At 35.7% G+C, this 15,133-nt stretch overlaps 1 protein-coding gene across 1 annotated transcript; it reads right to left on the reverse strand.

Annotated features, from left to right (window-relative positions):
• Positions 1 to 6,396: 6,396 nt before the first annotated feature.
• On the reverse strand, positions 6,397 to 13,906 carry LOC128557411 (collagen alpha-3(VI) chain-like). The gene is made up of 8 exons (XM_053544776.1): positions 13,748 to 13,906; positions 12,775 to 13,041; positions 11,517 to 11,653; positions 10,610 to 10,801; positions 9,711 to 9,836; positions 9,093 to 9,290; positions 8,221 to 8,319; positions 6,397 to 6,817 (listed from the first exon to the last, which is right to left on the reverse strand). Exons 1-8 carry the CDS (start codon positions 13,824 to 13,826, stop codon positions 6,653 to 6,655), a joined length of 1,263 nt encoding a protein of 420 aa, XP_053400751.1. The 5' UTR covers positions 13,827 to 13,906; the 3' UTR covers positions 6,397 to 6,652.
• Between the last annotated feature and the right edge of the window lie 1,227 nt (positions 13,907 to 15,133).

Raw genomic sequence — 15,133 nt, forward strand, 5'->3', positions numbered from 1 at the left:
ATTCCTGATGGAATCCATCGCCACGAGGGTATGAGAGAAGTGGCCAGTTTCCCTTTTAATGCTGAGCGCAAAGCAAGGGAGCTACTGATACCATTTTTCACATCTTTGGTATGACGCTGCCGGGGATCGAACCCACGACCTCCCGCACTCAAAGCGGACGCTCTACTGCTAGACTATCGAGGCGGTCTTGGTCGATTCCTTCTATCAAGACATTACAAGATTTGATACATAACCAAGTAATGATTGATATACCTTTTATTTAGCCATTCGAATTGACGTTATTCACTTCTTGGGCCTTTATAATAACCATTTTTGTTTCCATGTAAATAAGCAGTAAACAGCCTTCATGTTTTACAATTTAAGCAGACTAGAGTCCTATTACATACCATGATGTTACCATTTAGAAGAACCTCGGCAAACATTTCATGTACCATCAGTAACATAGTAACGGTAAAGTATCATTCCATTTAAATATTAGTGTCAAAGTTCATTAGTTTTTTGTTTAATCTGCAAATAGACAGAAGCGTACTATTTACACACTACATTGTTCACCGAAATCGAAAACGTGACAATACGTAAAAGATGGAACAGGTCTTGTAATCTCAGATAATTTAAAGTTAAGTCAAAAATTTAATCAAGATTTTGTATAATTTATAATTATATCTTTAGTATCATTATGGCTATATATGAGAAAGATCTTTTCTTCAGTGGGTAATTTAAAGCGTTAGATGAGTTTTTTTTTTTTTAAATCATTAACGTCTTGATAGCAACCGCTTGCCCGCGAGCGACACTGGTTTGAGCCTCATACCATATAAGACAGCTATCTAATTCAGAAGGCTGATGGTGCTGTCCATGTGGAAGTACAGTCAAACCCGAGTTAAGCAATCGACCAAAACGAGCAACAGAATTTGCCTGCTTAAGACAGATGACTGCTTAAGTCAAGTTGAAATCAGAATAAAAAGTCAATTTGTAAAGTTAGCTGACTGGCCGCTTAAGGCAGTTGCAAGGTGACCGCTATGGAAGGTTTTACTGTAACGTCCCGATGGGAATAATACACCTTGCATACCTTACAAGTAAAACTCTAAAGTCGCCGAATGACATGACATGTTGAGATACCTTTAAATAAAACAGAAACAAATCAAAGTAAGCACTATTTTTGTTATGTTTATATATTATCCTTACGGTGTATTAGCATTCGGATTAAACCTAATTGCATTTAGTTCGCCAAGAAGTCAATTCGTGCATATTAATTCATTTGGAAGCCTTTTTGTTAATTTACTATTTCGCCTTACAAGTGTGAAATGTTTATATACTACAAATCAAATATTTTGACAAACAGATCGAATGCTTAGTTTTTGGATTATATTTTAGACAATATTTACATTTCAGAAAAAAGAACAGTCTGTTAGATTACACCTTATTCAAAAGAAAGGACCCCAAATACTTTGGAAGGACGATCTGCAATTGTACTTCTAGGATATTTACATCTTTAAAAAGGGTACTGCATGGTGCTACATAAAATGTACCATTGATACAGAAGAGTAGCTCTGCATGTTAATTATGTTATACACAACATGTTCCAGTATTCCTTATTCTGACGCTGGTTCCCGATATGGAGTGTAAATAGTTGAAACTCCTCAATACATTACTTTTGTTAACCAACGGGTCGACTAACTACAGTCTTTCATAAAACAAGTACAGGCAACTTTGTGCTCGGTCTAGAAAAGTTGTTTGGATTCAAGATTAGACAGGTTCCGGTTTACAGAGATAATTTTACGATGAAATAAGAAGCTAAACTGGTCAGTTTGGACGTTTCTGGTTTTCAGAGGTTCCGGTATGGAAGGGTCTTAGTGTACTAGAAGCTTTAAGATACTACAGAGAATAATCTGTATAGTCTGGTAATGATTCCCTTCAAATAAACGTTACATATTTTACCGTTTCATGTAAAGGTAAAGTACAGCTGTATATAAATGTAGATAAAACTTTAAAGTTTAGTTCTTTTAAACGTAAGATTATTTTAAGATAATGTATTGAATAATACAATCTTAAAACGCATATTAGATATAGTTTCTTATTATATATTCATTTATAAATTCCGTTAATTAAAATACAGTGGTACATGACACGTCAATATTTTTATGCCCCCGAAGGAAGGCATATAGTTTTTGAACCGTCTGTCAGTCTGTCGGCCTGTCCGCAATTTTCGTGTCCGGTCCATATCTTTGTCATCCATGGATGGATTTTCAAATAACTTGGCATGAATGTGTACCACAGTAAGACGACGTGTCGCGGGCAAGACCTAGGTCCGTAGCTCAAAGGTCAAGGTCACACTTAGACGTTAAAGGTCATTTTTCATGATAGTGCATTCGTGTCCGGTCCATATCTTTGTCATCCACGGATGGATTTTCAAATAACTTGGCATGAATGTGTACCACAGTAAGACGACGTGTCGCGGGCAAGACCCAGGTCCGTAGATCAAAGGTCAAGGTCACACTTAGACGTTAAAGGTCATATTTCATGATAGTTCATTGATGGGCGTGTCCGGTCCATATCTTTGTCATTCATGCATGGATTTTAAAATTATTGGGCATGAATGTGTACCACAGTAAGACGACGTGTCGCGCGCAAGACCCAGGTCCGTAGGTCATAGGTCCTAAACTCTAACATCGGCCATAACTATTCATTCAAAGTGCCATCGGGGGCATGTGTCATCCTATGGAGACAGCTCTTGTTCAATACTAAAGTTCAATGTTCATACCGGTATGTGACGGTGACGTCATTTATATTCATCCTTGCATTAAAACGTTCTTTGACTACGATATTTCATTTTTATTCAGGCTAAAGAACTAACCCCCCCCCCCCCCCACCCCTCAAGGTCACATTGAACTGTACAAATCAAGAGCTTATTACCGATATTTATATTTGGTCACATATTTTAATGTTGTGTTTTGCAAATTTTAGATTTAGATTTTAGAAGACTGGAATAATTTATGAAAGACAAAAAATATGAAAATAATAAGTCAAAATGAAAATAAGTATTGAATAATTTTGGTGCTGCTGGAGAATCTAGATTTCAGTTGACAATGCGGTCTGGTATGATCGCTAAACAATTCTCATAAAAAGGGTATAAAATATGGCATCACATATTACCTATTCACGCCAGTATTTCAATATATTTTAAAAAAAAGTAAATAAATGGTGAGCTTAAAAGCGTTCATTTTCTTGTTGATAAAACTACTTAATATGAAAAAAAAGTGTTTTATGAAGTACAATAAGCGACAAATGCCAAACGTTTAATTTCAGCTAAACGTATAACTTAAACTATCATTCAAATAAAATACAACATCATTGATTCGTAATTATGTCGTGTTTCACTATTTTATGTTATGGAGTGCCTATTAGGAGGTCCTAGGATATAGGGACCAACCCTGACATCAAAATACCAAATATTGCCACTTTTCTTTAGTCTCTAAGACGACAAATTATGCAAACTACGGTCCTTTACATTACAGAGCAGATTTTTAATGCTACCGGTAGTCCACCTGTCGATTGCTGGGGATTATGTATACAAACACTTAACAGTTTCTTAGCACAAAAATCATTATTTTAGGAGATGGAAATCAAACTAAGCAATATAAATTCAAACCGAACAATTTACAACTTTCATTACTTCAAAATCTCCTGATTGAGCACGATTAACAGAAAGTTAATGCTCCATTGATAGATAAAATATTATGTTTAACAAAGATTTACTGCTTTCGTCAATTACTGTTTCCTTTTTTTTAACGATGGCCATCTTAATTTTTCATCGAAAGTAGTACGAAAAACATTCGGGTAAACATTGCCACTTTAACATTACCTTTCACCAGGAAACAAAATAAATCAAAGGAATTCAATTCTTTTGGCATATATCTTGCAAATTTTTATTTGAATATTTTGTTTTTCAATTTGGTGTTGCGGACTACTCATTGCTTTGTAACAACTTGAAAGCCATTTGAGCCGTGCCATGGAAAACCAACATAGTGGGTTTGCGACCAGCATGGGTCCAGACCAGCCTGCGTATCCGCGCAGTCTGGTCCGGATCCATGCTGTCCGCTAACAGTTTCTCCAATTCCAATAGGCTTTAAAAGCGAACAGTATGGATCCTGACCAGACTGCGCGGATCCATGCTGGCCGAAAACCCACTATGTTAGTTTTATCATGGCACGGCTCATTTAATGATGCAATTATTTAAATGAACGTTACAGTCTTATTCTATTTTTCTGTAAACATTCGTCAGTTTTACGACCATATCTTCTTTTTCATGACTGTCATCGATCTATTTTCATATTTATTAAAGTATGCCAAAAAAGTGAGTAAACTTTCTTAATATTTATCTAAGACTTACCGAAACCCGATAATTAAAGCATGTCTTTATTTTCTCTAACTGTCCTTGTTAATACGTAAGGAATTTTCTCTGTAGTAAACAGATGCAATGCTGTTCAGCTTCAGCTTGTTTATAATCATCATCATTAAACTCATCATTTTTGTTATTGTTGTTATCATTATGTTTTGAGTTTAACATTCTATGACAAGGACAGCATTTCTTGTTGAAAAATTAAATGAACAAGTCCGTACAGTTTTATACAATTTCTCAACTGTTCGTCGGGACTACAGGATTTTATCTTGCATGTACTTATCGTCAGATCTGATTTCATCCTAGCAAATTACCCCATTATCCTATTCACAATGAAATATTTGTGTAACACTCTCGCTTTGTAGATCTACAGGACATCCATATGTAAATAAAGAACTCAATTTCGTAGACCAAGAAGCTTTAATGGGATTCATTCAAGTTTGGACGGGGCTTATCGTATAAAAGAAGGACCAAAGAAGTTGTCAACGCGAAGAATGAAAAGTGTCTTTGCATTTAACAAACTGCGATCAATTTGATTGATGGGTAAATATTTACGTAAGAATACAGTCCGAGATCATCCGATTAGATATTTTATGTTTCAAAGAGACTTACCAACGTGGATGAGTGAAAAGGCGCTTCAGAATATGCAAATCGATTGCGTTTAGCATATCTAAACCATTAATAGAATGCTTCCAAGTGCAGCCAGAGTGATTAGAGCTTCCTGTTCAAATATAACGGTAAAATCTAGGACATACAGGCACTACACTGGTACCAAGATATCATGCTATTGCGGAATGCAGTTCAAGCCTACAGATTGACCATAGTGATATATCAAAACAACGATCTTTGCAATGGATCCATCTATGAATGTTACAGTCGCTAAACAGGCATTTAATAATTACACGCTATACGTATTGTAGATGCAAATAAATGTTTGTTTTAAGTGCTTTCTTATCTTAAAACTTGGTATTAACTTACGGTTATATATAAAAGGTTTTCTGATGCAAGAGTGTTATAACTTAATAAAACATTATCTTTTATTCTAGAAATTCTTTGTGAATATCATCAGTTTTAAGCGCGACAGGACACCTTAGAATGGCTCAAAACTGCTTAACGGTACAGCTATTTATACTTGGGGTTTTTATATTTAGCAATGAAAATACATGTACAGTTCCGAAGGGGTGCTGATTCTGTTTTGGACCATTTTAAATTCACACAGTTACCTGGCCTAAATCTTGCATTAGGGGTCTCCGTGGCCGAGTGGTTAAGGTTACTGACTTCAAATCACTTGTCTCTCAGCGATGTGGGTTCGAGCCTCACTCGGGGCGTTGAATTCTTCATGTGAGGAAGCCATTGAGCTGGCTTACGAAAGGTCGGTGGTTCTACATAGGTGCCTGCTCGTGGTGAAATAATGCACAGAGGGGCACCTGGGGTCTTCCTCCACCACCAAAGCCGGAAAGTCACCTATAATTGTGTCGGTGCAACGTTAAATAAAAAAAATGAATAAATAAAATAAATAAAAAAGAAAATTAAAAAAATAGAAATAAAAATAAATCTTGCATTAACTGAATTATAAGCTTTACAAGATGATGACGAATGGCATATATGATATGTTTAGGCTACCAGCGAATAAAACTAAGAGTTAAGAGGTAATGGAATAAACATTTTAAGAAATTGAAACAGAATATTCATTCCCAGGTCTTAACCGGACCTCTTCTCACCTAACTGATCAAAACTTTTTTAACAAACCTCTTTGCTCTTATTTTAATTTGAATGTTACCTAAAAAAGACACTTAAACGCTAGATGTATTTGAGCATACATTCCGTTATTATACATAGATGAATTGAGCGACAAACTTATGATGCACACTTATAATCATGTGGAACATGGCAAAATGTAAATTTAAAAACAGAAGATTAAAAAAAAAGCAACGTTTTTCTCTTCTGAAAAAAAAAATGACAGCAAAGCTCAGGAAAATAAAACAAGAAAGATCTTGATATATTTTTTTTCAAATATATTTACATGATCTGAAAATTTAACAAAATTGCACATTATAGATATCTACTATTCTTTGAAAAACATAAAAACGCCGTTTTCAAGCAAACCAACTGGTTTACAAGCACTGACATAGTTCTGTCATGTGATCACAGGGATCCTTGGTTTCATATTAAGAAATGTGATACTGGTGATCCTTGATAACAGTATACGTACATGCCTTTGAGTGATAAAAAGTTATGATTAAACTTTCATGACCATTAACAGTCGAAATAAGCAATTCCCATCCACACACCTGAAGGATCTACACTGGCATTAATGATATCGTGGGGTTTCAGAACTCCGATAAACTTTCCCGTGAAACCTTCCGTCATGTTGTAACCTTCTGCTTCATTCAAACCTAGCTGGTACAGTGGCATGCTTACCTGCAATAAAAAGAAAAATGAACAAGAACCGCCAAATTCTACGAATGCCAGGTTTTCAAACTTTGCATCACTTCATTATTTTCTGTTGAAAAAAGTTCATGTTCTGTTATACATGTTTGACGGCATTCGATCAAGCTGTTTAGAAGTACAGATACAACAGGCATAGATGGTTAAGTTCCTTTATGGAATAAGGTGACATATCGACGCTTTAGATTATGGTGACACAATGCAACCAGTTCTCTACAATATATACCAACACTAACACACTCTTCACACCATTTAAGCAAAGCTTGCTGATATTAGGTGTACCAAGACTAAATATATTGAGTGGGAGTGGAAATCATTTTCTTACTTTTATCAACAGTGACCCAAAATACAATCCAAAGCCAGTTCTTTATATAAACTTGCTACACGCGTAGTTTTGTGACAGTAAGTCAATCCTTACTAAAGCTATAAACTGGAAACTTTTTGTTGATTACAGACATTTCTATTTTATTTAACTGTTACCTTGAAGGTTTGATCCTTTCACTCTATTTTATCAAACAAAAACAACAGCAACAAAAAAACCCAAAAGTACTTTGGTTTTAACTGCTCCCGGTCCATTTAAAATTACAGAAAGGTACAACAGAAATACAGTGCTCCCTCTCTGCAGCGGCCCTCTGAACAACAATTCCCTCCTTGCAACAACACTTGCCACTGACTCCAAAATATGCTTCTTTATTTCACCTCTCACCGAACAACAACCAAATTTTCCGTCTTCCAAAGGGTGTTGTTGTAGAGAGGGAGCACTGTACGAATTTGCCCATTTCACCACGGTGCAATTTTCTAAGTTTGCAGATTTATTATGTTATGCTGACCTTGAACATGACTCCAGCGACCCCATATAAAAACCAAATCATGTTTAATTCCAATCGGAAACACTGGACATAAATTTTAAAGTAACTTAACTTGTGCATAGATTATTTCACTTATGTAGAAATGTTATTCAAAAGGACTTACAAACTACATGTTGAAAGTACCTAAAATAACTTGGGATTATGAGACATTTTATGAAGCATATATTGTATCATATTTATATTGTCGGAGCTATCTTTACACGGTGAGTTGTGAATGAGAGTATTTTGTAGTAAATGTCGTGGAAGAAGATATGTGCTTCTTATTTCCAAACAGACACATGGTATAACCATCGACCTTATTTAAGCGAGGTCAAAGCGTTCTCACATGAAGGAATTCGACCACCGGCTGGAACTCATAATGATAAAAGGGCGAATAACCCGAAGTCAGCAAATTTCTCCGCTCAGGCACAACATCCTACCCAACTCAGACTTTCATTCTACATCTATACATAGCCTTTTTGAATGAGGTATTTTTTCTCATGAAAAGAATTAATATATTATACGAACTTCAAAAGGAGCGCCGCCATCATTTAAATTCAGAAAAGCAAATGCCATTCCTTTGTCATCGAAACCTAAGTTTTTAGTCCAAACTTCCATTGCACCGTTCTGAAATGAAGATATATATATCTTAAGATAGAAGTATCAGTACAGAATTACACCAGTTTTCACAAAAAAAATTATGAATGGACATCGATATTTTTTGTTTCATCTATTGCTTGACAGTTTTGTACTTGTCGCTCTAAACAGTTCTGTTTTAACTTGGTACGTATAGAATTCGGTGTTGTAGTAAGCCTTGCTGAAGAGAGTTTTCCTGTTTAAGCTGTCATCAAAGATAAATTGGGAACCAACAATTAAATTTTGTACCAGTACCGTATTCGTCGTTCGCTATTTTTCATTTGTTAGGAACATAGAATGATAATGCAAATAAGTGGCATTATGCCCTCACGATTTATCTCCCTTGTTCCAATATTGTTTTATCGTTCGATATTTATTTATTTAATTTGTTGGGTTTAACGTCGCACCGACACAATTATAGGTCATATGGCGACTTTCCACCTTTGATGGTGGAGGAAGACCCCAGGTGCCCCTCCGTGCATTATTTCATCACAAGCGGGCACCCGGGTAGAACCACCGACCTTCCGTAAGCCAGTCTGATGGCTTCCTCACATGAAGAATTCAACGCCCTGAGTGAGGCTCGAACCCACATCGATGAGGGGGCAAGTGCTTTGAAGTCAGCGACCATAACCACCCGGCCACGGAGGCCCCATTATCGCATGATATATCCTCTTATTTTCAATTCTATCATTTAGCTGATTGGTCATTTAGCAAAATAGATTTATACTCCCTGTAGGAATGCTTTAATTCACAATGTTACTCACCTTCATTATTCTTTTCCCCTGTGTTCCGTGGGAGTCTTGATTCACCCTGATGAGATAATCATTCTGTAACAATGCCTTTGCTTCCGGTTTTACATTCCTGAGATCTATGGACATCAACAGAGGAGCTGACATGATGGCCCACATGGCCATCTGAACACGCTGCTGGTCATAACTCAGTCCATAGTCCCCTACTATGATCTGAAAATTACAAAATAACCATGTAAAACCGAACACCGGCTTTGGTTGAGCTCAACATTTTAGTCAACCCACTAGTTAACACGAAGTTAGTCTAATTGAATCATTTTGGAGTTTGCTCTCTATAAAAGGCAGCACAACTGTCGTATATCAAACACCAGATCGTATTATTTAGCTTTCGAAAAATAATCCAGATTTGTATAAGGGACGTAGACTATTTCAAACAGGATGTTTCTTAGATAGTTAAAGAAGTAACATTTCGGCTCTATACCACAGAAAATACTTTTTTTAAGTCACATTTTATTGCAGCCATAAGCCATGGGATATAATATATAGTTTAACATCAAAAGCTGACCAAGATCAATTGCCATTTCTTAATTATAAAACAAATCAACTTTACCACTGTTAAAAGGGGAAACTCACCATATCCGGGTCATTGTAGTTTCCTGGACCGGCAACAAGGCTGAAGTTGCCTGTATCATTACCATAGAACTCAATAATACCTCGGACACTATCCCAGGAATATTTAGCCGAGTCAGAAAGTGAAAACTTGAAGAAAAATAGTTAATTGTGCCTTGTAACAAAACAATTATATGGCTGGCCAGTCAATAGTCAAAACTATTGACCGGCAAGTCATTCAGTTAGTGTATTCCATAGTTCCTACAATTATTATCAGACATGTAAGGTATTAAAACAAGGGAAAGAAACATTGAACAGAATGTTGTATCTTGACTGTTTTCATTCAAGTCTAAATTGCGAATGCAGTTTATTGTTAGAAGTCTTGATAATTTGTTGTTTTGTTTTTGTTTTATCTAGAGTCACACCGTCACAAATTAAGTATATTGTAGCTTTTCCAGCTTTTGATTAGTTCATCACGGGTGGGCACCTTGATAGAACCACTAACCTTCTGTAAGCTAGCTCGATGGCTTCCTAACATAAAGAATTCTACACACCAAACGAGAAATAAAAATAAATCCAAAACCTTAAATGCTTTTAGTAGTGTTGTTAAATTGTGCGCCCCAGTTATGGATACTTTAAACATGTTGACCCTTTCCAACAGAATAACAGAATGGTAATTAAACACTTCACCGAAATCGTAAAGTTATTACCTATGAAAAGAATACATTTAGTTTTCGTGTCATATATTTGTTGCGATTATAGAGGAAAATATATGTTTGTTTTGTGTATTAACATCTACAAAACTCTTGGGATATTTGTGACCTCTGTCATCAACAATCCCGCGGGCTTCTGTGTATTATCCCTATAGAAAAGACATGGTTTTCAATGCTTGTTTCCAGACAAAGATTTAAGTTCTTTGATACTGAGTAATTCTGACCAAAATATATAAATTTACCGTTGCAGGTTTCGGTGGTAAGGTCATGTTCTATGGTATTCAGGGCTTCGAACGAGGCAACTCGGAATGTATGGTTACCATCACTTGCTATGTTAGACAACTCTGTAGGATCCACATGACTTCCGATACCAATAGCAATAATTGTCACCCTAGGATCTCGCTGTAAGCAAATATACGTCAAAAGTGATTACAAAATCTAAGTATACGGCTGTTACATCCCTTTAAATGAAAAGGATAATAATAGGTGGACAATATTACGAATGGCATTACAGGCAAATGAGCCTTAATACCACCTATACTAAGCAACCACTTCAACAAACATCTACCTTAAGTTAAATAATTTTTTCCAACACTCTTGTAATACAATAATAATGTATCTCTCTCAAGATTTCTGTTGTTTTCGGTTCAAAAGCTAACTGCATACCGTACAGTTTTAAAAACGTGTTTTCGCAGCAGAATATTGCACGTCATTATAACTATTTCACGAAATGTGTAATTAATATAAGGAGTATTACTGCTTGGCACCTTGAGTTTTGCGAGTTAAAAGTGTAATTAAAGAATGTTGGACATATTCTAATTTGTAGTATACAGATTTTTCGGGAGGTAAGGTGTTCAGTTAGTTCTCAAAGAGATCTTCACATACAGTAATTAGTATTGTTAGCTACATTGAGTAAGGTACTATCTCTCTCAATCATATTAAAATGCTTTTCCCAACAGTACCACATGTTCTACTTAATTTGATATGGAAAACTCATAATGTTTTAAGTGGTGCAAACTTATTTTTTCACATTTCAGCGTGTTGTGCTCGCCAGCCTTTCTGTACTTTCAGTATTTTGATTAAAGAAATATTCATAGCTGCTTGTACGGCCGGCTACCTTGAGTAATGCAGCTTCAGCTTTTGTTTTCTCCGGCTCCAAGGACTCCCCGTCCGTCAACACAATGATGATTTTACTAGAATTTCTGTTACCATTATGTGCCGATGATAAAGTCTTTGTTCTCACAAACTGTAAGGCTACAAACAGATTTTGATAATTTCATGAAATGCTACTAATAAAATGTATTCACTGCTTTGGAAAAAATTTACAAGCCTAATTGATCATTTAAATTTGATAAATACCAAAATCGTTCTGCCAGTGTTAAAATTTGAATCGCTTATGTTTTGCACACTAGGGTGGCTAATTCTGTTGGATCTGTGAGACCATTGTTTTAAAGGCACTGACCTGCAGATCGTACGACATCAAAAAAAAAGAAGAGAAAATTTCAAGATATCAGAAAACTGTTGCTATATTTCTGGAGAAGGTTTTAAACCTTCGTTACCTACAGGTATTACTTGAGAACGCATAAGAATTAGTTGTTTTACTAATTTCCCATTCAAAATTAAAAAGCATTTGTAACGGGGTACCAGCGGTAAACTGCCTTCATTATAAAGCTTTACATTTCACGAACGTTCAGTATTCTTCCGTGGTGTACCAATGGTAAAGGATGCAGGAACAATTTTATTGCCGCGGCGGTCTAGGTTCGATTCCCGACTCGATATTTTTACTTGATTTGGCATTTTAAGGGTAGTTTAGAAACAAAAAACTCATGTTCCAATGTTCATTATATGACAATAATTCAATTTGACAGAAAGATCATTTTAAGCCAAACTCTGGAGGCCAGTGCCTTTAAATTCTATAGTAAGGTATTCTTAATCAACATAACTCAATAGTACTAGTTTTTGACTAGCACCATGTGCTGTTAGAATTTCTTATCTGTCTTTAAATCAGAAAAACCTTCACATTTTAATCTAATGATAACCTTGTCAAAAGGGTCTGTAGATATGGTATTTTTGCGTCTTTGTTTTGCTGTTTAATGTAAACTGTCGATAATATGTTGGTTCATATGTACGCCTGTTTTTATTGCGAGAGTCCCTCGATTTGCTAATACGTATTTACAACAATCCCGTCACAAATTACCAAATCTATAGCATAAGAAGCATTTTCTTTTCCATGTTATTAACATAAGACTTCGTGCATTAATTTCACGATACTTTTCGGAAAGTACATATAAAAACAGTATATCTGCAAGATATATTTGTGTATTACAGAACTTTCGTTCCTGAAGCTTTTTGATGCCTGTCGACAAAGGTATTACCTAGATGTGTATTTGTTTCCCCGTCAGGATACTTTGCATGGTTGATATGGTTCAGAACAGTCGCATTGTCCATGTACTGATTCAAATAGAACTCATTATGGACAGTAGTGCCGAACGAAACAAGAGCGACTCGGGTGTTGTTTGGCCCAACCTCGAACTGTTTGGTGAAGTTTGAGACAAAGTGTAGTTGACGGTTAAAATTGGCTGACCCCTCGCTTCCGGAACCATCCAGAACAAATATCAGATCAGCTGGCTTGAATGGACAGGCTGCAAGTTTTTTAATCAGGTGCTATTTACTAACAGTTCAAATATAACATTTTTACACTAACAGATCACGAATTTAAGATAAACAGGTTATTTTGTGTCCGTTGTGCTGTATGTCAAACGACACAATTAAGATCATTGTTAACGGTGGAGGACGAGTCAGGGCCCTCCTCATGGTAGCGCGTGTGCCCTGGTTGAACCACTGATCTACCGCACGCCAGGTGGATGGCTTCCTCTCATTGTGTAAATCTACATCCCTAACGGTACAAGCCCACAACTTTGGAGGACAAGTGATAACGAAGCGGCAACAGAAGCCCACTGCAGAGTAATTGAGTAATTGCTTTTGTTTTGCAATTTGATAAACATTAACTACTTTTTCAATTTAAAACAGAATTCAATTTATGTTGGAAATAAACCGTGAATAAGCAGTTTTAAAACATTTAAAAACAATATCAGTAATGTTTGAAAACTCTATGTCAGAAGTCGCTTTCTATTTTCCTAACAATATATCACATAATTATAAGGTCAGCCTCTGTCAAACTGTCTGTTATAAAGGTTCCAAATAATGAACTTTTCATTAACAGATTCAATCAAACCGAGCCCGCTGTTATTTTGCTCAACTTGGTTGTGATCTATGGCTTCCTACGGTTCTTCCAACTGATTGAATTATATACAGAATTTTGTAAAGAACAAAAAGATTTATGTTTACCTTTATCAACAGGCTCAGCAGCCTCTGATAGTCCGAGGTAAAGTACTAGTATTAATACTGAAGTTCCAACACGAGCCATTGTTCTTTGATAACTGAACACAGCTGAGTTGAATATTATAGTCTATATAGGAAAAGGTGCGTGTGAACTAGTCATGTGAAAATAGAAATATGGCATTGGGACACCACGTTTTTGGTTGAATGAAGTGCTTTGTAGAACATTTAAGTATTAATTGTCATGTCTTTTTGATAATGGATTCTCTATTTGAAATGCCGGCCAGACACATAGTTCAAGTACTTTACACTTACGGTGCAAAAAAAAAAAATCAAAAAAAAAAAAAAAAAAAAAAAGTAACATTAGAGCAGAGCATGATTGCTTGACTAGATATAGAATGGTGCTGTTTTCTGGATATGACTTCGTTCGCCGTTTCCTTTGGTCAAAATACTTAATTTTAATTGTTCCCATGCTACAACATAGGGATAATTTTCACACGAATGATATTCAATTAGGGCCACTGTAAAGAATTATTCAATTGATATACCTTAATGAGCCTTGGATTCAGTCAGGAATGACACAGATGGTAGACTATGTACGCACAATCCAGCTTCAATACGGTTATAGCGACGATCAAATGTTCGAACAAGTTTTAACGTGAGTGTTTCATAAGCGTAACTACATGTATATAATTTTCCGGTAGATTAGAACATATCTAGCAGTACAGTATAACTATCATGGTAGATTAGGACTTATACATTTAATACACTTCTTCTTGAACTGTATGAAATAAGGTCTTAGAGTATTCCTAAAGGTCAACCAGTTATACGTGAAACAGTTCAGCATTTTGAAATGTCCTTCACGATTATCATTTTAACAGTAGCGTTTCAACATTCAGATATTTTCAAATACAGAAACTAAAATTTAAAAACCAATGACAAGAAACGTTTTACTTAACCCTAAATTGCGCTGTCCTTTTGTCGAATTCTCTTAAACTATTTTTTTACATTTCAGTCACATGTCGCAGAATAAAATAATTAAACACGAGAAACTCTCTTGCAGTTTCTGTCATATTCTTTTTATTTCGTTACGTTTTTCAAGAAACATCTTTTCTCCAAGAAACCTGAAGCATTGCATTTTAATAAAGAGTCTCTTAACAGCAAACCACACAGGTGGTTTATTTGGATGGAAAAAAAATCTAGCTATTTAAACATACACCTTGTCTAGGTACCGAAATAAAATTTCCGGATCAAATAACAAAGATGAAGTGTGACTGACGTTGTTCTGGAAGGACGTTCCGTTTATTTTAAGGAGGTAGGTTAAAATGTATGCCCTTGCCTGACTTCATCATAATAAATTCAATATCACGTTTTGATACTGTTGATACTGCTACT

The sequence above is a fragment of the Mercenaria mercenaria genome, chromosome 5 (assembly GCF_021730395.1).
Source record: "Mercenaria mercenaria strain notata chromosome 5, MADL_Memer_1, whole genome shotgun sequence".
Taxonomy (NCBI): Eukaryota; Metazoa; Mollusca; class Bivalvia; order Venerida; family Veneridae; genus Mercenaria; species Mercenaria mercenaria.